General features: G+C 65.5%; 1 protein-coding gene across 1 annotated transcript; it reads left to right on the top strand.

Moving 5' to 3' along the window:
* The first annotated feature begins 5,949 nt into the window (after positions 1-5,949).
* CLPP (caseinolytic mitochondrial matrix peptidase proteolytic subunit) lies at positions 5,950-9,880 on the top strand. Its single transcript, XM_065419460.1, has 7 exons — positions 5,950-5,993; positions 6,764-6,865; positions 7,297-7,368; positions 7,893-7,989; positions 8,172-8,359; positions 8,685-8,790; positions 9,354-9,880. The coding sequence occupies exons 1-7, from the start codon at positions 5,976-5,978 to the stop codon at positions 9,512-9,514; spliced, it is 744 nt and encodes a 247-aa protein (XP_065275532.1). The 5' UTR covers positions 5,950-5,975; the 3' UTR covers positions 9,515-9,880.
* Positions 9,881-21,254: the final 11,374 nt, after the last annotated feature.

The raw sequence follows: 21,254 nt of genomic DNA, 5'->3' as shown, positions 1-21,254 counted from the left end.
CCACCTGGGACCAGACAGGCCTAAAGGCCCAGCCATGTGCCAGTTCGGCCAAGCCCAGGGATGCGCAGAGGTGGCAGCCTCCCACAGCAGGGTGTCATAGACCCCCGTCCGCTGTGGCTCCGGTGAGCGGCGTCAGCCTGGCTACAGCTCAGCCCCCGAGCGGGGGCGCGGGGGCCCGTTTTCAATGGTTACAGTTCCCGTCCCTTGGTACATTTCACTGAGGATAGTGTATGGAGGTGGAGGAGCTGGGGGGGAAAATACACACCCCCCGACCTCCGTCTGTAGGCGAGTCCCTGTGTCCCTCCCGGCCTCAGTTTCCCTAGTCTGACAAAGAGGGATGATCGTCCCGCCCCGGGGAGTGCACCAGCACATGGCCATAACCCCCGTTCAGGCATCAAAGTCCGGCGGAGGTGCTGATTACTCAATAACCACTAATAATGAGGGGAACAGCCTTGGACCTAGCGCCGGAGATGGGCCCAGATCCCTTCTGGGTGTAAATCACCCTGGCTGCCCTGGAACGATGCAGAGGGTTTACGCCAGTGGGGCCGGCACGCACAGAGTGAAAGCAACCAGCCGCGCTCCCCTGCAGCAATTCAAGGGAGCGGCACAGAGATCAGGGCGATATGACAGCTGGCTGGGTTTCGATGACCTTGGGTGTTCACGGGGGTCGGATCCTCCCCTCCCTTAGAGGTGTAAAGCAGGAGTGACCCCATCGACGGCTGCGGAAGCTCGTGTCAGTGAGAGCCGTATTCGGCCGTGGGATCAATTCGGCATTTGCTTGAGGGCTCCCCTGGGCTGACTCCACCCCGTGGCCACGCCTTGCAGCCTGGGCAAACACACCGGGGGATGCAGACAGGCTCTTGGGAGCCCCAGCCGGCGCCATGCGGTGTCACCATGGGGGGGTGGGGGCATCTGGCTTCCCCAGGGGTGCACATGGGACTGGAGGCCGGCGATGGGCAGAGGGACCACGGCTTCGCTCCACAGAGGAATGGAGAAAGCAGCCCGACGTGCCGGATAGACTCACAGATAAGCCACAGCTGTTTAGCTGGGAGGTCTCAAGCCACGTCTCCAAGGCCGGCTGATACACGGGGCAGCTGGCAGCAAAGGATGGGCCCATGTGGGCCCGTGTCCAGCGTGCTGGCTGGCACCACGCCAGCCCAGCCCGAGATGTCACTGGCCTTGACGCTGAGCTGGCATCTCTGGCGCGTCCCTGATTTTGTCGTGCCACGGATAGAAGCCACGGGCCACGGCTGAAGTTTGTTCTCCCCACGGAAAGTGGTGCTGGGCTTGGGGGGCACCTGGTGGGGCTCCTTTTGGGATCAAAGCCCCCCTGTAGCTTCGGGCAGGATCTCCCCTAACCTGAGCCATGACCCAGTGCCCCGGGGTGGGCTGGGGAGCCCAGCAAGCCGCATACAGTCCTGACTTGTGGCTCGCCAGCAATGGGCCATGCAGGGTCATGCCAGCTCCTTCCAGAGCAGAGATGGATGGTGAAATGCCAGCCGATGGGCTGGGGCAGGGTGCAGAGACGGGGGCAGGAAATCAGTGTGAAATTCATGGAGTACACGGCGTGGGAGGCTTCTTTGGCTTCAAATTGGGGGCCCATTCAACTGAAAAAATTGCCCATGTACGGCCGCCTTCTGGGACGCTATGGAGGAGCAAATGGTCAGGGCCCATCTAGACCATGGTAATGGCACCAGGCCCTGACTAATATCAGCGCCCCACTGTGCCAGGCCAACCAAGATCAGCGCCCCACTGTGCCAGGCACCGCTCAGACCCCAGCCGAGATCAGGGCCCCGGCGGGCCGGGCGCTGCCCAGACCCCAGCCGAGATCAGGGCCCCGGCGGGCCGGGCGCTGCCCAGACCCCAGCCGAGATCAGGGCCCCGGCGGGCCGGGCGCTGCCCAGACCCCGGCCGAGATCAGGGCCCCGGCGGGCCGGGCGCTGCCCAGACCCCGGCCGAGATCAGGGCCCCGGCGGGCCGGGCGCTGCCCAGACCCCGGCCGAGATCAAGGCCCCGGCGGGCCGGGCGCTGCCCAGACCCCGGCCGAGATCAGGGCACCGGCGGGCCGGGCGCTGCCCAGACCCCGGCCGAGATCAGGGCCCCGGCGGGCCGGGCGCTGCCCAGACCCCGGCCGAGATCAGGGCCCCGGCGGGCCGGGCGCTGCCCAGACCCCGGCCGAGATCAGGGCCCCGGCGGGCCGGGCGCTGCCCAGACCCCGGCCGAGATCAGGGCCCCGGCGGGCCGGGCGCTGCCCAGACCCTGACCGAGATCAGGGCGGGGGAAGTGAGAGTCCTGGCACCAGTGCGTGGATCCTGGGGCGGAGGGCGGGTGAGCTCGCACAGCGCGGGGGGGCTGGGAGCTGGGCGCTCCAGCCCTGCGAGGGCCGTGCCCACGGGCGTCTGGAGCCGGTGCCATGCAGCTAATGCTGAACGGGCTCTTTGTTTCTTTTCCTGTCTAGATAAAAAAGTCTAGGAAGAAAAGGCGCTGGGAAAGTGGGATGGAAACAGCCGCTAATCTGCCAGGGTGGGGGCAGGGAGCTGAATTCTGCGCCAGAGCCAGGGGTCTAACCACTAGAGCCTGCTTCCTCCCCGCAATGGGGAGAGAACCCAGGAGTCCTGCCTCCCAGCTCTCCCTGCTCTGACCACTAGACCCCACTGCCCTCCCAGGGGGAAGCCCAAGCTGAAGCAGTGGCTGCCTCTGGGAGCTGGGACTTTGGCTTCATAACATTTCCCACACGAAACAGGAGGGGAGCCAGGACTCCTGGGTTCTATCCCAGCTGTGGGGGCTAGTGGTTAGAGCAGGGGGGTTGGGAGCCAGGACTCCTGAGTTCTATCCCAACTCTGGGAGGGGAGTGGGGGCTAGTGGTTAGAGCAGGGGGGCTGGGAGCCAGGCATCCTCAGCTCCATCAGTGTATGGCGTTGGGGGGGGGGGGGGGGAAGTACTTTGGCCGCTACCACAATATAACAGCTGACTCCAGCGGCTGCCTGGGCTCAGGCCAGGGCAGGGGCTGGAAGCGGCTGGACCGGCTGGAGATTCCACTCAGAAATTCTCCCCTGGTGCCCAGCTGGGGGCTTCCACCTCCTAGCCTGAGCACCGGGGCAGCTCCTGCCCGCACGGGAACCGAGGGAGCAGCTGCTCTGGCTCCATGGCCCAGCCAGCGCTGATCCTGCCAACCAGCGCTACGGACCCCCTGGCCTGAGACCCCCCCAAACTCATTTCACACCAAGCCTCTGTCAGAGGGGAATGAATCTTGGTCTCTCCTGACTTGGGGCCTGATTGGAGCCGGTGCCCCCTAGAGGAGACAGGCCCCATGCCCCCCCCGAGCCAGCCCGCCCCCAGCCCTGGGGCCGGATCAGAGCTAGTGCGCCCTGTGCCCTTCTCAGTGGGTTAGAGATGTGAGTGCCCAATGGGCAATAGACCTACCCCACCCTGTGTCTGCGCCCTGCTCTGGGGGGGAGCCAGGGGCCCTGCTGAGTCAGCAAACAGCCCTGGGGTTGCTGCTGGAGCCCAGGGAGTGCCGGGAATCAGTGCCAGGAAGAAGCGACTCAGGCTCTGTGACTCACTCGGGGTGAGTGGGACACGCCTGGCAGCCCCAGGCGGGGACCAAACCTCAGCAGTGACCCTTGGCAACCACAGCATCTCCCCAGCAGGTGTGGTGCTCGCTCCTCCCACATGGCATTTCCACCAGGCCAATGGGGGAGGCAGGGAATTTCCCCCCCAGTTTGCACTAGTGTGTACCGGGCCCCGGGCCCAGAATCGGCTCCCAAGGAGCCAGATCCTCTCCTGCTGTAAAGCAAACCAGCTCCACTGAGCCCCACCAGCTGGGGATGGGTCCCATTGACTCCTGTGGAATCCTGGCTCCCAGCTCCCCCTGCTCTAACCACTAGAGACCATCCCCTTCCCAGAGCCGGGGAGAGAACCCAGGAGTCCTGGCTCCCAGCTCCCCTGCTCTAACCACTAGACCCCACTCCCCTCCCAGAGCCAGGGAGAGAACCCAGGAGTCCTGGCTCCCAGCCCCCCCCCCCCCCCCCGCTCTAACCAAGCCACCCCAGTCCCCTCTCTGTGGCGTGTTCTCCCGGCTGCTCTGGGCGCCTGGTGTCGTCCTTCAGCCTGCACTCCCCCCAGCTCTGGATCGCACCGTCCCACGCCCGGGGGACAGGGAATGACGCTGACACGTGGGAGCGCCCTATCTTCTTTCCCAGTTGCCTTGGGATAGTTACTGCGGGCAGGGAGAAGGCTGGGTGAGAACACTTTGCCCTGCAGTAACATCTTGGATGGACTTGGCCCAAAGGGCTCAGCTCCTGGGGCCCTTCCTGGGAAACTCAGGAAGTGTTTGCCCCTGGCTACACAGGGGAAACGGAGGCACTGAGCGTGCCTCACCCAAGGACACAGCGTGTCAGTGGAGTGCGGAATAAACCCCCAGAGTCCTGCGGTAACCACTAGACCCCATTCCCCTCCCACAGCCAGGGACAGAACCCAGGAGTCCAGGGTCCATACCCCGCCCCTGCTTTAACTCCTATATCTCATTGCCTAGGGGAGGAACGGCATGAGCTACATCAGTTAAATCCCAAAGTGAACCCTGGATTCAAAGACCCCCAAAGTGAGAATTCCCGAAACTTTAGCTGCACTGTTCTAAACAGAGAGACACGCCCCTGAGCTCAGAGGAGGGGTGGGAGAGGGGTACAGGGAATCAGGACTCCTGGGTTCTAGCCTCGTCTCCAGCGGGGGGCATGGGGTCTAGTGGGAGACCAGGGGGCGTGATCTGAGTCGTCTGAGGTTTGTCCTCGCTAGCTGAGCCATCTCTGCAATCTAATCATTGCCCGGTTTCACCCTCTGTTCTCACACCCTGGGCGTGGACCCTTTGTGGGGACAGGCACACGCCACCAATTAACACCTCGTAAATCCTGGTGCCCTTCCCAAGTGCCAGCGCCTGGCTCTGTGGCCTGCCTGCCACTCCCCTCTCACACCCAGCCTGTTCTGCGGTCCCTGGGTGGATCAAGTTGGGCAGGTCTCAGCCCACTTCCTACAGGGGCTGTTGTGCCTCCAACGTCCGCCACAATGGCACCGAGCCTGTGGGGGCACCTGGGCTGGAGAGAGAGACAGGATGGGGAGACCCCACCCTGGCCCCCCAACTTCTAACTGGCTGCCTGGCTATTCCTTGCTCCTTGCTGCCCCTGTGTGGTGTGTGCGGGGGCTGCAGGCTCTGCCAGGTTCCCCAATGGACTGGGCGATGCAGAACATGGGGTGTGAATCTGGGTGGGCACTAGAGACCCTGAGGTGGGTGGGGGCGGCTTGGCACTGGGCTGCCACCCACAGTCAGGGGGGTGAAAGCCTCTGCCAGGACCCTGAGGAATCATCTGTCTCACTTCCTCCATCACAGCCAGGCTGGCTCTGGACACAGCGTCGCCCTCTTTAGGGGGTGGTTTGGAGCTGAGACTCAGGACTCCTGGGTTCCATCCCCAGCTCTCGGGGGGGAGGGGGGATGTTGGTCAGCAGCTGTGTCCTGGTCACAACGACACCACCACATAAAGCCATTGCACTGGGTCACAAAGTCATCATGCTGGCGGGGGAAGGGGGGCAGAACCCAGGAGTCCTGGCTCCCAGCCCCCCTGCTCTGACCACTAGACCCTGCTCTCCTCCCAGAACCGGGGATAGAACCCAGGAGTCCTGGCTCCCAGCCCCCTCTGTTCTAACCACTAGACCCCACTGCCCTCCCAGAGCTGGGGAGAGAATCGAGGAGTCCTGGCTTTTAAACCCCCCCACCCCGCTCTAGCCACTAACCAGCAGCCCAGGGGATAGAACTACAATCCCCAGCAGTCACTGCAGCAGCGCCATGCATGCTGGGAGCTGTAGTTCCAGTCTGAGGGGCCCTGATCCCATGACTCCCACAGGCTCCACCTCCTGAGGGGAGGGGCAGGGCATCACTTCCGGGTCGCGGGGGCAGGGAAGGGGAGGGGCTGGGTTGGAGTGAGAAGATGCTGCTGAGAACAGCAGTGAGTGGAGGGGGGGGGCTGCGATCCCGGACTCCTGGGTTCTCTGCCCGGCTCGGGTTGGGGAGTGGGGGCTGGTGGGTTAGAGCAGGGGGCTGGGAGCCCGGACTCCTGGGTTCTCTGCCCGGCTGTGGGAGGGGAGTGGGGGCTGGTGGGTTAGAGCAGGGGGGGCTGGGAGCCCGGACTCCTGGGTTCTCTCCCGGCTCGGGGAACGGAGTGGGGCTGGTGGGTTAGAGCGGGGGGCTAGGAGCCCGGACTCCTGGGTTCTCTCCCGGCTCGGGGAGCGGAGTGGGGCTGGTGGGTTAGAGCGGGGGGCTAGGAGCCCGGACTCCTGGGTTCTCTCCCGGCTGTGGGAGGGGAGTGGGGGCTGGTGGGTTAGAGCAGGGGGGGCTGGGAGCCCGGACTCCTGGGTTCTCTCCCGGCTCGGGGAGCGGAGTGGGGCTGGTGGGTTAGAGCGGGGGGCTGGGAGCCCGGGCTCCTGGGTTCTCTCCCGGCTGGTGGTTAGAGTAGGAAGTGAGGATTCCATCGGTGGCGCTGGGCTCAACTCCCTCCCTGGTGTGGGGGTGCCGGGGGCAGGCCCCTGTTTGGAGGAGACGGGGGGGTCCCTGCCTTGGGATCCGGTGGCAGCAGGGCAGGGGGGTGCTGCAGTGTGGAGCGGGGGCTGGGCACAGAGCGGGTTGGGGGTGGAGGGGGCAGGAGTGCTAGGAAGTGACCTATCCCCGGGTGGGGGGGCAGCGGTTCATTCTCCCCTAACCGGCCGGGTCTGTCACCAGCGCGCCCTCCGGCCCGGCTGCCAGGCAGTGACTGCGCCCCGGAGCCTCCACCGCACGCCAGTGAGCCACATCCCACTCATCCCCATCGTGGTGGAGCAGACGGTGAGCCGGTGCCCCTCACTCCCAACCCGCAGCCCCCTGCCAGCCCAGCTCAGCCGGTGCCCCTCACTCCCGACCCGCAGCCCCCGGCTAGCCCAGCCCAGCCGGTGCCCCTCACTCCCGACCCGCAGCCCCCTGCCAGCCCAGCCCTGCTGGTGCCCCTCACTCCCGACCCGCAGCCCCCTGCCAGCCCAGCCCTGGGTCTCTCTGGACAGAGCCTGTTCAGGTGTTGGCTTTTGGGCTGAGCTGTTAACATTGTCTAGCAGCTGAACTGAGCCCCACCAAACTCATTTCACTTGTGAGCTGCGAAACCAGGGCTCCCACACGCGATCATGAATCCTGCTCCCCTCCCAGGCTCCCCTGTGCCCCCCGCACTCCCTCTCTGCCCCTGGAGGAGTGCTGGCCATGGGCTGAGCTCCGGGTGTGTGTTGCAGGGCCGCGGCGAGAGAGCCTACGACATTTACTCCCGGCTGCTGCGGGAGAGGATCGTGTGCGTCATGGGGCCGGTGAGTGTCCGTGGCAGCTCCTGGCCCAGCCACCCTGGGCTCGCGCAGCCCCCACCCAACAGGAGATAAAGGGGGGGGTCCCCTGTCTCTAACGGGGGCGCGGGGTCAGCCACTCTAGTGTCCTTCTGGGCCAGAGCCCCACACATACACTGGACCAGGGGGCCAGCAAACCCTCTTGCTGTGCTGTCAGACCAATGGGCCCTTCTATCCCTGTATTCACCACCCCAAATAATGGACTGGACCAGACCAATGGGCATCAGAGGAGGCATTCCACCCCACATGGTGGTGAGGAGTGGTTTGAGCTAGCAGAATTCCTTCCTGACCCCTGACAGCCATGCGCCCTGAAGCAGGAGGCTGCCTCCCCCTGATCTTCCCTCTCTGAGCCACGAGAGTTAATGGTCGTGAAATGATTCGGCCTTGGGGGGAAAAGCCTCAAACCGCCTCAGCCGCTGCATTTGCTTCTCCAAGCCCCTGCAGCAGGGAGTTCCCCAGGTCGCTGCCACCTCTCTCTCCACCCTCTGCAGATCGACGATGGGGTGGCCAGTCTGGTCATTGCCCAGCTGCTCTTCCTGCAGTCAGAGAGCAACAAGAAGCCGATCCACATGTACATCAACAGCCCCGGTGAGTGGGAGCCCAGACTGCGAGCGCCACCGTGAGAACAGCCGGCCATGCCCCGAAGTGCCCCCTGCTGGCAGAGGCTGGGACTGGAGCAGCCAGGAGTTCCTCAGCCAGTGCTGGGGCCCTGCTTCCTCCAGCCACCCCCCTTCTGGGTCCTTGCCGTCATTCTCCGGTTCTCCCTCCAGGTGGTGCCGTGACCTCGGGGCTGGCCATCTACGACACCATGCAGTACATACTGAACCCCATCTGCACCTGGTGCGTGGGGCAGGCGGCCAGCATGGGGTCGCTGCTCCTGGCTGCTGGCTCCCAGGGCATGAGGCACTCCCTGCCCAACTCCCGCATCATGATCCACCAGCCTTCGGGAGGGGCGCGGGTGAGTCCGGGCACCGGTCTGCCCCCTGGCGGGAGTGGGAGCCCTGGGGCGGGGGACGTACGGGGGCCACCCCAGCAGGCACTGATGAGGAATGATTGGACCACGGGGGCGGGTTCCCCTCTGGCTGCTGGTCTTGGGGGTCCCTCTGGGTTAGGGGGAACCTTTGACCTAAGGTCGCCGTCCCCGAGTGGATAGAGACCCCCGATCGTTCCCGGGCGATGCCTGGGACGAGTTTGGCGCAGCTCTGCTCTGCGCCTGCTGCAGTTGGACTAGTCGGGGTGGGGGCTCCGTGAAGCCAGGCTGCACTCACGGTGCCTCCCCGCAGGGGCAAGCCACGGACATCGCCATCCAAGCCGAGGAGATCCTGACGCTGAAGAAGCAGATCAACGGGCTGTACGCCAAGCACACCAAGCAGCCCCTGGAGGTGATCGGTGAGTGCCCCCGAAATCTCCCAGCCGTCCTCTGGGGTCTCCGGTGGAGAGAGGCTGGTGGGGGAGGGGAAGGCGGGGACAGCGGTACTGGGCTTCCCAAAACGTCTCCGTTCTGTGGGTGAAATGGGAGGGAGTGGGGCCCCCGTCACCAATGGGCCTGGATCCAGACCCCCTCCCCCCCTGTGTGGAGAGGTCAAAGTTCAGATCCTGAAGGCAGGGCGATCAGCTCTCATGCTTCAGGGCATCAGCTGCTTGCTACTGCAGGGGTCAGGAAGGAATGGATGCTGTAGGCCAGACTGATGGGGTGAAATATCTCAAGCAGTGCAGGGGTTTGTTAACTCCAGAGCCCCATAGGCAGCAGCGGGGCTAGACCCCTCTGCTCTTCAGCTCCAGATGTGGGAACTCCAGGGGGATCTCCAGGGTGTGCTGCAGTGTTAAGGCTTTTATCCCCCCTCTCTCTTTGGGTCAGTCACTAGAGGGTGATGTGCCCTGGGCCAGGGTCGAGAGCCCCCCCCCCCCCAGCCCAGGGCACCCCTCACCTTCCCCGTGCTCTTGTCCTGCAGAGTCCGCCATGGAGAGAGATCGCTACATGAGCCCCATGGAAGCCCAGGAGTTCGGGATCCTGGACAAGGTGCTGGTCCACCCCCCTCATGACGGGGAGGACGAGCCGGAGCTGGTCCAGAAAGAGCCTTCCCCGCCTTCCTCCTCCTCGGCTGAGCCCTGAGAGCCCTCTGGGCTCGGATGGGAACCGACAGAGGCGGCTGGGGATCGTTCCAGCCAGGAGGGAAGAAGCTGGGAGACACCAACCCCTCGAAGCAGAGGGGTGGGGGCGGCAGGGCCCCATGCTGAGATTACCCCCCCCCCCCCGCTTGCTAGATGGATGCAAGAGGAAACCATCCCCATACCCCACACTGGGCGTCCCCCTCTGGTGCCCCACCAGCAGCTGGCGAGATGTGTTGGTCCGAGCTGGGGTGTGTCTGGCAGGGTCCGATTATTTTGGTACCTTTGGGTCACAAGGACACGCCCCCCTCCTGGTGTAGAGTCGTTAGCTGAATGATCGTTACTAAATTAAACTCGTCAAGCTGTTCGCACTCTGTGTTGGGTCCTTTCCCCTGTAACGTCAGCAGGTGAAGATGTGTGAGACAAATATTTCTTAAGATTGAGGGGGGGTGTCTTTATGCTCCCCATGTCCTGGTCCCCTTGTGTCTCTTGGAGCAGCCTGGGGGCTGCTCTCACTTGAGTTCTGCTTCCCACCGACCCACAGGGAGCACGGAATAGCCCAGTGCTGTGTGCCCCCCCTCTCCCCCCCAGCAGCTGGGACAGTCCCTGCTTGGGAGTGATTCTCAGCAGGTCTTTGCTGACCAGCGAGCGTGTTTTTTGCATAGGACTGTTTGTAGAAAGACCCCAAGCAGGGTTTGCAGCAGCCACCTCTGGGGTGGAGCGCAGCAGCTATTTAACAGCGCATAGCAACGCCACACAAGGGTCTGGTTCACTCTGGACTGAAATGCCGCCACCTCTGGGGTGGGGCAGGGCAGGTCCACGATGGCTCTTGTAGAAGGGTGATATAATGCATTGGCCTGGGTCGTGCCCTGCCCCTGGGGAGGGGCGGGACAGGGCGGCGGCCGGAGCCTTTTAAAGCTAGCCCTGGTAGAGCACAGGGAACGTCTAACCTGGAGCAAGGGGGCGTTGGCCCGGGAGGAGGGGGAGAGGGGAGCATGCGGGTCTCGTCCTGTGGGGTCGTCCAGGCCAGGAGGTAAAGACGAGCCCGTCGGGCTGACGGCAGAGTGGATTCTAGGGAAGGCAGCAGGAAGCTGCGTAAAGGGGGGTTTGGTGTCGACTCCGGTGCGGATTGAATGGGATCTTCTGTGGGCCTCAGTTTTCCCTCCTGGGTGTAGCACAGCGCCCTCTAGCGCCATCCTAGGGCATGGGGATCAGCACTGACTGCGAGGGACCCCCCAGGCCGAGGCCGAGCCCCTGCCCCAGCGGGGGCAGATCCAGAGCTCCCCACCCCCGTGTCCTGCAGCACCAGGCCCCTGAGTGCCCTGCAGGGGCAGAGCTCCCCCCCCCGCCCCCGTGTCTTGCAGCACCAGGCCCCTTAGTGCCCGGCGGGGGCAGAGCTCCCCCCCCCGCCCCCATGTCTTGCAGCACCAGGCCCCTGAGTGCCCGGCGGGGGCAGCGCTGCCCTCATGGGGGCCCTGCTCCGTTTTGAGGGGCTCGCAGAGACTCTGCACAAGCTGTGGGCGCAGGGAACGAGTACCAGGCTCCTGCTTTGCACACGAGAAGGAGAAAAAGTCTGTGTATCTCCAGCTCTACAGCCCCATATCCAGTCCTACGGCCCCCCCATATGCCCCGTATTTCCAGCTACGCTCCCCGTCTATTGATACACACACACACACGTCTCTATCCCTTATAGCCACAACCTCTGCCCCTGTATAACTCTGTGTCTGCATCCCTCTAGAGCCATTTATATCTTCCCCAGAGCCCCTTCAATCCCCCTCAAGCCACATACACCAGCCTCCCCCCTCCATGTGGGCTTCACAGCCATAACTACAATTCCCAGCATGCCCCTCTCCTGAGCCACGCCTCCCCCACCTAAGCAATGCCATTGGCTAGCCCTGCTGCCTTCTTACCCAATGGAAAGCCACAAAGTGGGGCAGACTGGCCAATGGGAGAGGCGCGGGGAGGTGGGCTGTTTGAAAGGTTCCCCGGGCCGGGGAGTTGGCTTTTGTTTGCTGTTCCCACAGTGAGCTCAGCTGGGTGAGCGGGGGTAGGTTACAGGGGGCTGGGGCTGGGGCTGGAGGGGGTTGGTTTGGGTCTGGGGTTAAGAGGTGTTGGGGATGGAGGAGGTTAGGTTGGGTTGGGGGGCTGGGGGTGAATATTTGGAAGGTGTGTGTGGGAGGGTTGTTGGGTTTGGCTAATGGAGTGGGCAGTTGAGGTTGTGGGGTTGAGGGGGGTGGGGCTGAAGATGGAAGGTTGGGGTCTGGATTGTGGGGGGCTGGGATTGGAGGAGTTGGGCTGGAGGTGGGGTGCTGAGATTGAGGGGGTGGGGCTGGGTTGTGGGGGGTTGGGTTGAGGGAGATGGGGTGGAGGGTTGGGGGCTGGAGGTGGAAGGTGGGGGGCTGGGCTTGAGGGGGCTGGAGGTGTGGGGTTGGGGTCTGGATTGTGGGGGATGGGGATGGAGGTGGAAGGTGGGGGGCTGGGCTTGAGGGGGCTGGAGGTGTGGGGTTGGGGTCTGGATTGTGGGGGATGGGGATGGAGGTGGAAGGTTGGGGTCTGGATTGTGGGGGGCTGGAACTGAGGGGGGTCGGGTGCTGGATTGAGGGGGTGGGGTTGGGTTGAGGGAGATGGGGTGGAGGGTTGGGGGCTGGAGGTGGAAGGTGGGGGGCTGGGATTGAGGGGGCTGGAGGTGTGGAGTTGGGGTCTGGATTGTGGGGGATGGGGATGGAGGTGGAAGGTTGGGGTCTGGATTGTGGGGGGCTGGAACTGAGGGGGGTCGGGTGCTGGATTGAGGGGGTGGGGTTGGGTTGAGGGAGATGGGGTGGAGGGTTGGGGGCTGGAGGTGGAAGGTGGGGGGCTGGGCTTGAGGGGGCTGGAGGTGTGGGGTTGGGGTCTGGATTGTGGGGGATGGAGGTGGAAGGTTGGGGTCTGGATTGTGGGGTGCTGGAACTGAGGGGGGTCGGGTGCTGGATTGAGGGGGTGGGGTTGGGTTGAGGGAGATGGGGTGGAGGGTTGGGGGCTGGAGGTGGAAGGTGGGGGGCTGGGATTGAGGGGGCTGGAGGTGTGGAGTTGGGGTCTGGATTGTGGGGGATGGGGATGGAGGTGGAAGGTTGGGTTCTGGATTGTGGGGGGCTGGAACTGAGGGGGGTCGGGTGCTGGATTGAGGGGGTGGGGTAGGGTTGAGGGAGATGGGGTGGAGGGTTGGGGGCTGGAGGTGGAAGGTGGGGGGCTGGGCTTGAGGGGGCTGGAGGTGTGGGGTTGGGGTCTGGATTGTGGGGGATGGGGATGGAGGTGGAAGGTTGGGTTCTGGATTGTGGGGAGATCGGGTGCTGGATTGAGGAGGTTGGGGGCAGGATGGGGGGGGGCTGCGTGCACGGGCTGCGTTCTGTGGGGCCCGGCTCGGTTGTGCTGCGGTGTCTGGCACTAGGAGCCCCCGGGCTCTGAGCTCCTGGACGGAGCAGCGCTGGGCCAGGAGCCCTGTGGGGGCGTCACCAGTGGGTACAGATGACGAGGTGCCCCTTGGGATGGGGGGCCTGAGCCCCCATTTTTCCTGCCAATCTGGGAAGATGTTGAAGCGTCTCCCCCTTTCCTCTCAGTTCCCATTTGTCTGCAGCGGGGAGCCCTGGAGAACTCGGGGTGCCCCCCGGCACAGCAGGCAGAGCCATCGCCAGGTAACTGCCAGCACCATGATCTGGCTTTGGGGCTAAGGACCCCGGGCGCCTTCTCTCACATTAAAGGGCTTCAAAGCCTCGTGGGCCCCTCCCCTCTGTGAAGCTGGGGAGCTGGTGTTGCCCCTTCTTTACTGGAAAGGGAAACTGAGGCACAAATGGGGGGACAGGCTGGGACCCAGGCTCCAAGTTAGAGCTGGGAACAGAATTCAGGGGTCCCGACTCCCAAACCTGCTTCTCTAATCATCTTCTCTTCCTCATTAGACCCCGAATCCCCCCTAGTGACAGGAATAGAACCCAGGAGTCCTGACCCACCCATCCCTCTCCCTCTAGCCCCCACTCTCCTCCCAGAGCCAGGGAGACAACCCAGGAGTCCTGACTCCCAGCCCCCCTGCTCTAACCACTGCATCCCACGCCCCTGGGAACTCAGGAGTTCAGGCCAAACGTCTCGGCAGATGTAGGGGCAGGTGCCCACGGGGATCCGGGTGGTTCCTGGCCCTGACTCGGAGCAGGGAGCAGTTAGGTAGGAGCGCCTGGCTCCATATCAGAGTGCCAAGCCCTGGGGGGCAGCGTGGTGCAGTGGTTAGAGGAGGGACTTAGGGAGTGGGGTTCCTGGTGGTTCTCTCTGCCTGTCTAGGCTTGAAACAGTGATCCAGGGTGGGGCTGGGAGCCAGGACTCCTGGGTTCTGTTCCCAGCCATGGGAGGGGAGCGGGGTCTGGTGGTTAGAGCGGGGGCGGGGCTGGGAGCCAGGACTCCTGGGTTCTGTTCCCAGCCATGGGAGGGGAGCGGGGTCTGGTGGTTAGAGCGGGGGCGGGGCTGGGAGCCAGGACTCCTGGGTTCTGTTCCCAGCCATGGGAGGGGAGCGGGGTCTGGTGGTTAGAGCGGGGGCGGGGCTGGGAGCCAGGACTCCTGGGTTCTGTTCCCAGCCATGGGAGGGGAGCGGGGTCTGGTGGTTAGAGCGGGGGTGGGGCTGGGAGCCAGGACTCCTGGGTTCTGTTCCCAGCCATGGGAGGGGAGCGGGGTCTGGTGGTTAGAGCGGGGGCGGGGCTGGGAGCCAGGACTCCTGGGTTCTGTTCCCAGCCATGGGAGGGGAGCGGGGTCTGGTGGTTAGAGCGGGGGTGGGGCTGGGAGCCAGGACTCCTGGGTTCTGTTCCCAGCCATGGGAGGGGAGCGGGGTCTGGTGGTTAGAGCGGGGGCGGGGCTGGGAGCCAGGACTCCTGGGTTCTGTTCCCAGCCATGGGAGGGGAGCGGGGTCTGGTGGTTAGAGCGGGGGCGGGGCTGGGAGCCAGGACTCCTGGGTTCTGTTCCCAGCCATGGGAGGGGAGCGGGGTCTGGTGGTTAGAGCGGGGGCGGGGCTGGGAGCCAGGACTCCTGGGTTCTGTTCCCAGCCATGGGAGGGGAGCGGGGTCTGGTGGTTAGAGCGGGGGCGGGGCTGGGAGCCAGGACTCCTGGGTTCTGTTCCCAGCCATGGGAGGGGAGCGGGGTCTGGTGGTTAGAGCGGGGGCGGGGCTGGGAGCCAGGACTCCTGGGTTCTGTTCCCAGCCATGGGAGGGGAGCGGGGTCTGGTGGTTAGAGCGGGGGCGGGGCTGGGAGCCAGGACTCCTGGGTTCTGTTCCCAGCCATGGGAGGGGAGCGGGGTCTGGTGGTTAGAGCGGGGGCGGGGCTGGGAGCCAGGACTCCTGGGTTCTGTTCCCAGCCATGGGAGGGGAGCGGGGTCTGGTGGTTAGAGCGGGGGCGGGGCTGGGAGCCAGGACTCCTGGGTTCTGTTCCCAGCCATGGGAGGGGAGCGGGGTCTGGTGGTTAGAGCGGGGGCGGGGCTGGGAGCCAGGACTCCTGGGTTCTGTTCCCAGCCATGGGAGGGGAGTGGGGTCTGGTGGTTAGAGCGGGGGCGGGGCTGGGAGCCAGGACTCCTGGGTTCTGTTCCCAGCCATGGGAGGGGAGCGGGGTCTGGTGGTTAGAGCGGGGGCGGGGCTGGGAGCCAGGACTCCTGGGTTCTGTTCCCAGCCATGGGAGGGGAGCGGGGTCTGGTGGTTAGAGCGGGGGCGGGGCTGGGAGCCAGGACTCCTGGGTTCTGTTCCCAGCCATGGGAGGGGAGCGGGGTCTGGTGGTTAGAGCGGGGGTGGGGCTGGGAGCCAGGACTCCTGGGTTCTGTTCCCAGCCATGGGAGGGGAGCGGGGTCTGGTGGTTAGAGCGGGGGCGGGGCTGGGAGCCAGGACTCCTGGGTTCTGTTCCCAGCCATGGGAGGGGAGCGGGGTCTGGTGGTTAGAGCGGGGGCGGGGCTGGGAGCCAGGACTCCTGGGTTCTGTTCCCAGCCATGGGAGGGGAGCGGGGTCTGGTGGTTAGAGCGGGGGCGGGGCTGGGAGCCAGGACTCCTGGGTTCTGTTCCCAGCCATGGGAGGGGAGCGGGGTCTGGTGGTTAGAGCGGGGGCGGGGCTGGGAGCCAGGACTCCTGGGTTCTGTTCCCAGCCATGGGAGGGGAGCGGGGTCTGGTGGTTAGAGCGGGGGCGGGGCTGGGAGCCAGGACTCCTGGGTTCTGTTCCCAGCCATGGGAGGGGAGTGGGGTCTGGTGGTTAGAGCGGGGGCGGGGCTGGGAGCCAGGACTCCTGGGTTCTGTTCCCAGCCATGGGAGGGGAGCGGGGTCTGGTGGTTAGAGCGGGGGCGGGGCTGGGAGCCAGGACTCCTGGGTTCTGTTCCCAGCCATGGGAGGGGAGCGGGGTCTGGTGGTTAGAGCGGGGGCGGGGCTGGGAGCCAGGACTCCTGGGTTCTGTTCCCAGCCATGGGAGGGGAGCGGGGTCTGGTGGTTAGAGCGGGGGCGGGGCTGGGAGCCAGGACTCCTGGGTTCTGTTCCCAGCCATGGGAGGGGAGCGGGGTCTGGTGGTTAGAGCGGGGGCGGGGCTGGGAGCCAGGACTCCTGGGTTCTGTTCCCAGCCATGGGAGGGGAGCGGGGTCTGGTGGTTAGAGCGGGGGCGGGGCTGGGAGCCAGGACTCCTGGGTTCTGTTCCCAGCCATGGGAGGGGAGCGGGGTCTGGTGGTTAGAGCGGGGGCGGGGCTGGGAGCCAGGACTCCTGGGTTCTGTTCCCAGCCATGGGAGGGGAGCGGGGTCTGGTGGTTAGAGCGGGGGCGGGGCTGGGAGCCAGGACTCCTGGGTTCTGTTCCCAGCCATGGGAGGGGAGCGGGGTCTGGTGGTTAGAGCGGGGGCGGGGCTGGGAGCCAGGACTCCTGGGTTCTGTTCCCAGCCATGGGAGGGGAGCGGGGTCTGGTGGTTAGAGCGGGGGCGGGGCTGGGAGCCAGGACTCCTGGGTTCTGTTCCCAGCCATGGGAGGGGAGCGGGGTCTGGTGGTTAGAGCGGGGGCGGGGCTGGGAGCCAGGACTCCTGGGTTCTGTTCCCAGCCATGGGAGGGGAGCGGGGTCTGGTGGTTAGAGCGGGGGCGGGGCTGGGAGCCAGGACTCCTGGGTTCTGTTCCCAGCCATGGGAGGGGAGTGGGGTCTGGTGGTTAGAGCGGGGGCGGGGCTGGGAGCCAGGACTCCTGGGTTCTGTTCCCAGCCATGGGAGGGGAGCGGGGTCTGGTGGTTAGAGCGGGGGCGGGGCTGGGAGCCAGGACTCCTGGGTTCTGTTCCCAGCCATGGGAGGGGAGCGGGGTCTGGTGGTTAGAGCGGGGGCGGGGCTGGGAGCCAGGACTCCTGGGTTCTGTTCCCAGCCATGGGAGGGGAGCGGGGTCTGATGGTTAGAGCGGGGGCGGGGCTGGGAGCCAGGACTCCTGGGTTCTGTTCCCAGCCATGGGAGGGGAGTGGGGTCTGGTGGTTAGAGCGGGGGCGGGGCTGGGAGCCAGGACTCCTGGGTTCTGTTCCCAGCCATGGGAGGGGAGCGGGGTCTGGTGGTTAGAGCGGGGGCGGGGCTGGGAGCCAGGACTCCTGGGTTCTGTTCCCAGCCATGGGAGGGGAGCGGGGTCTGGTGGTTAGAGCGGGGGCGGGGCTGGGAGCCAGGACTCCTGGGGTCTCTCCCCAGCTCTGGGAGGGGAGCGGGGTCTGGTGGTTAGAGCGGGGGCGGGGCTGGGAGCCAGGACTCCTGGGTTCTGTTCCCAGCCATGGGAGGGGAGCGGGGTCTGGTGGTTAGAGCGGGGGCGGGGCTGGGAGCCAGGACTCCTGGGTTCTGTTCCCAGCCATGGGAGGGGAGCGGGGTCTGGTGGTTAGAGCGGGGGCGGGGCTGGGAGCCAGGACTCCTGGGTTCTGTTCCCAGCCATGGGAGGGGAGCGGGGTCTGGTGGTTAGAGCGGGGGCGGGGCTGGGAGCCAGGACTCCTGGGTTCTGTTCCCAGCCATGGGAGGGGAGCGGGGTCTGGTGGTTAGAGCGGGGGCGGGGCTGGGAGCCAGGACTCCTGGGTTCTGTTCCCAGCCATGGGAGGGGAGCGGGGTCTGGTGGTTAGAGCGGGGGCGGGGCTGGGAGCCAGGACTCCTGGGTTCTGTTCCCAGCCATGGGAGGGGAGCGGGGTCTGGTGGTTAGAGCGGGGGCGGGGCTGGGAGCCAGGACTCCTGGGTTCTGTTCCCAGCCATGGGAGGGGAGCGGGGTCTGGTGGTTAGAGCGGGGGCGGGGCTGGGAGCCAGGACTCCTGGGTTCTGTTCCCAGCCATGGGAGGGGAGTGGGGTCTGGTGGTTAGAGCGGGGGCGGGGCTGGGAGCCAGGACTCCTGGGTTCTGTTCCCAGCCATGGGAGGGGAGCGGGGTCTGGTGGTTAGAGCGGGGGCGGGGCTGGGAGCCAGGACTCCTGGGTTCTGTTCCCAGCCATGGGAGGGGAGTGGGGTCTGGTGGTTAGAGCGGGGGCGGGGCTGGGAGCCAGGACTCCTGGGTTCTGTTCCCAGCCATGGGAGGGGAGCGGGGTCTGGTGGTTAGAGCGGGGGCGGGGCTGGGAGCCAGGACTCCTGGGTTCTGTTCCCAGCCATGGGAGGGGAGCGGGGTCTGGTGGTTAGAGCGGGGGCGGGGCTGGGAGCCAGGACTCCTGGGTTCTGTTCCCAGCCATGGGAGGGGAGCGGGGTCTGGTGGTTAGAGCGGGGGCGGGGCTGGGAGCCAGGACTCCTGGGTTCTGTTCCCAGCCATGGGAGGGGAGCGGGGTCTGGTGGTTAGAGCGGGGGCGGGGCTGGGAGCCAGGACTCCTGGGTTCTGTTCCCAGCCATGGGAGGGGAGCGGGGTCTGGTGGTTAGAGCGGGGGCGGGGCTGGGAGCCAGGACTCCTGGGTTCTGTTCCCAGCCATGGGAGGGGAGCGGGGTCTGGTGGTTAGAGCGGGGGCGGGGCTGGGAGCCAGGACTCCTGGGTTCTGTTCCCAGCCATGGGAGGGGAGCGGGGTCTGGTGGTTAGAGCGGGGGCGGGGCTGGGAGCCAGGACTCCTGGGTTCTGTTCCCAGCCATGGGAGGGGAGCGGGGTCTGGTGGTTAGAGCGGGGGCGGGGCTGGGAGCCAGGACTCCTGGGTTCTGTTCCCAGCCATGGGAGGGGAGCGGGGTCTGGTGGTTAGAGCGGGGGCGGGGCTGGGAGCCAGGACTCCTGGGTTCTGTTCCCAGCCATGGGAGGGGAGCGGGGTCTGGTGGTTAGAGCGGGGGCGGGGCTGGGAGCCAGGACTCCTGGGTTCTGTTCCCAGCCATGGGAGGGGAGCGGGGTCTGGTGGTTAGAGCGGGGGCGGGGCTGGGAGCCAGGACTCCTGGGTTCTGTTCCCAGCTGTGTCCCTGACTGACTCTGACCTCTTGGGCTAGCAGCTCCTTCACCCCGGTCTCCCCGCTGGTGCCCAGATTTCAGTAACGCTCTTTCCCCCACTGCAGAGACCAGGGGTTTAATGGCCAAGCACATCCTTGAGCCAGGGATCTCTTCACTGGTGGGGGCCAGCCTGGCCGACCTCTATGGCCCCCTGGAGCTGCTGGAGGGGGGCGGCGAGCCGAGCGGGGCCTTCTGCTGGAGCGCCAGCATTGATCACTGCATCTCGTACCTCAACGAGGCAGGTGGCGTCCCGGGTGCCAGGCGGGGGGGGGGGGGGGGGGTTTAATATTCCCTGGGCAACGGGCTGGTTCCTGCCCTGACTGCGGTGGGCCCCGTTAACCCTCCTCGCTCGTTTCATGGGGGGATCCCATGCTCGTTGTGAATTTCCTGGGACAATGAAAAGGCACCTCTCCAGCCCCGGGGGGATTCCCCTGCCAACAGCCAGGCTGCAGCCGGCTCAGCCCTGGAATCCAACCCTTCTTGGTACAGATCCTTGGGGACCCTCAGCGTGGGGAGCTGGGTCAATGGCTGGGGGGAGTCAAATTGGCCAGTGACAGGAGATGGGGGGAGAGGGGTGGAGCTAATGGGGAGGAGCTACAACTGGGAAGGGGGTGGGGCTAATTGGGCAGGGGGCGGAGCAAACGGGGTGCGACTGGACAGGACTTGGGGTAATCAGGGAGGGGGTGGGGGCATGAGGGAGCTAATTGGGGGACATAACTGGGGAGTGGATGGGCAGGGGATGGGGCTAATTGGGGAGGTGGGTCACACGTGGGGAAGGGGCAGGGCTAATTGGGATCCAAACCCTACCCAGATGTGACACCCCCACCCCCCGGTCTGGCCCATCTGCCCCTGCAGGAGGTGGCGGGGCTGGGGCTGGCCCCGCTCTATGCGGAGGGAGGCTTTGACCTCCGGGCCCTGGTGAACGGCACCTGGGCCCTGCTGCGGCTCTACCGGGAGGCCTCGGCCAAGCTGGGCGCCATGGAGGCCGAGGAGCTGAGGCGAGCCGGCGAGCTGGGCTACCTGAGGGGCCGGCAGAGCAAGCTCAAGGTGGGTGCTGGGGAACCGGGGGCAGGGGGGGGCCTGTGGTTTGCACCAGGTCGGGGAAAGGGCCCATCTGGCTCGGATTCCCACCCCCACGTCGAATTGGCCGAAGGAGACATGCCCAGGCTTGTGCCCTTTCTCCGGCAGCGGCAGGCACCAGCGGGTTCAGCCGAGGGGACAAATTGCCCGCCAACAGCCTGGTGCGGTTTTTTGGTGGCAGTGGGATCCCCCTGCGTTGGTCGTCGCCGTGTCCCCTGAGCCTTGCGGTCGGGCCGCCCCTCTCTTAGCCTGCATCGCCGTGGGTCAAGATGCTACCCTGGCATGCTACTTTCCTGTGGCGGAGAATTCCACAGGCTGGCGGTTGGCAGGAGAGGAGCGTGTCGGGGGGGGGGGGGCAAAGACTTTGAGCTGAACAAAGGGGGGAACTTGAGGGGTTGTGGGGGCAGACGCTCCCAGCTGAGCTCAGGGATAGTTTCCCAAGGGAAGGGGAGGAGGCCTCGGCATTCGAATCGGTGATACTCCGCGCCCTGCAGAGCGCTGTGCCCGGATGGATCCTGCCCTCCAAGGCGAGCTAGATGCTGCCCCAGGGCGTTTACGGAGGTGCCTCTGGGGGATCAGACAGGGCCCCGGTGGGCTTGGTAACTCCTGCCAGGCTCCCGGGGGTGGTGCTGGTCCTGCATCCACCGTCTTTTTCCCACGCCAGGCGCAAGTGGAGGCCTGTGAGCGAGAGATCGCGGCTGTGCAGAGCAAGGAGCAGCAGCTGCAGACCAAGAACAAGGAGCTGCTGGCCTTGCTGAAAGGAGAGAAGGACGAGGTGAGGGGTCGCGGGACGGGGGCATCTTCCCACCCGGCTGCCCCATCCCACGGTGACCTCCCAGCCCCCTCCGGTGCCAGGCCCCGGTGGAAGGGGAGCATAGAACCGGCAGAGTGGGTCGGACCCATCTCCCATTTCTGACAGGGGCCAGCCCCAAAGGCTTCGGCTGGGGGGTAGAAACATCACAGCTGCAGTTATGGGGTAATCTGACCCCTAATGGACACTGGCTTGGGTTAACCTCTGTGCATTAACTCTTCCATCTCTGGCGGTTGGTATCCGTATCACCTCCCAGTCCCACTTGGCATCTGGCTGAGTTCTCGGCCTCGACGGCTTCCTGTGGCAGGGAGTTCCACAGGCTAGTGACACACAAGCAGCCATTGTGCTGCTGGAGGGTCCTGAAGGCACCCGAGTGACACTGATCGGAGCCTGGGTTCGAGCTGGGCAAAGGGGCTGGTGCAGGTGCCTGGGCATCCCCCCCTGGCACACC

The sequence above is a fragment of the Emys orbicularis genome, chromosome 19 (genome assembly GCF_028017835.1).
Source record: "Emys orbicularis isolate rEmyOrb1 chromosome 19, rEmyOrb1.hap1, whole genome shotgun sequence".
Classification (NCBI taxonomy): Eukaryota; Metazoa; Chordata; order Testudines; family Emydidae; genus Emys; species Emys orbicularis.
The sequence above is the reverse complement of the archived record's forward strand: the minus strand, read 5'-3'. Positions and strand labels throughout refer to the sequence as shown.

What these genes read in the sequence shown, in the direction of transcription:
- CLPP (XM_065419460.1), top strand. An exon ending in CCATCGTGGTGGAGCAGACG is followed by an intron (nt 6,866 to 7,296) that starts GTGAGCCGGTGC and finishes TGTGTGTTGCAG; the next exon opens with GGCCGCGGCGAGAGAGCCTA. An exon ending in GCAGCCCCTGGAGGTGATCG is followed by an intron (nt 8,791 to 9,353) that starts GTGAGTGCCCCC and finishes CTTGTCCTGCAG; the next exon opens with AGTCCGCCATGGAGAGAGAT.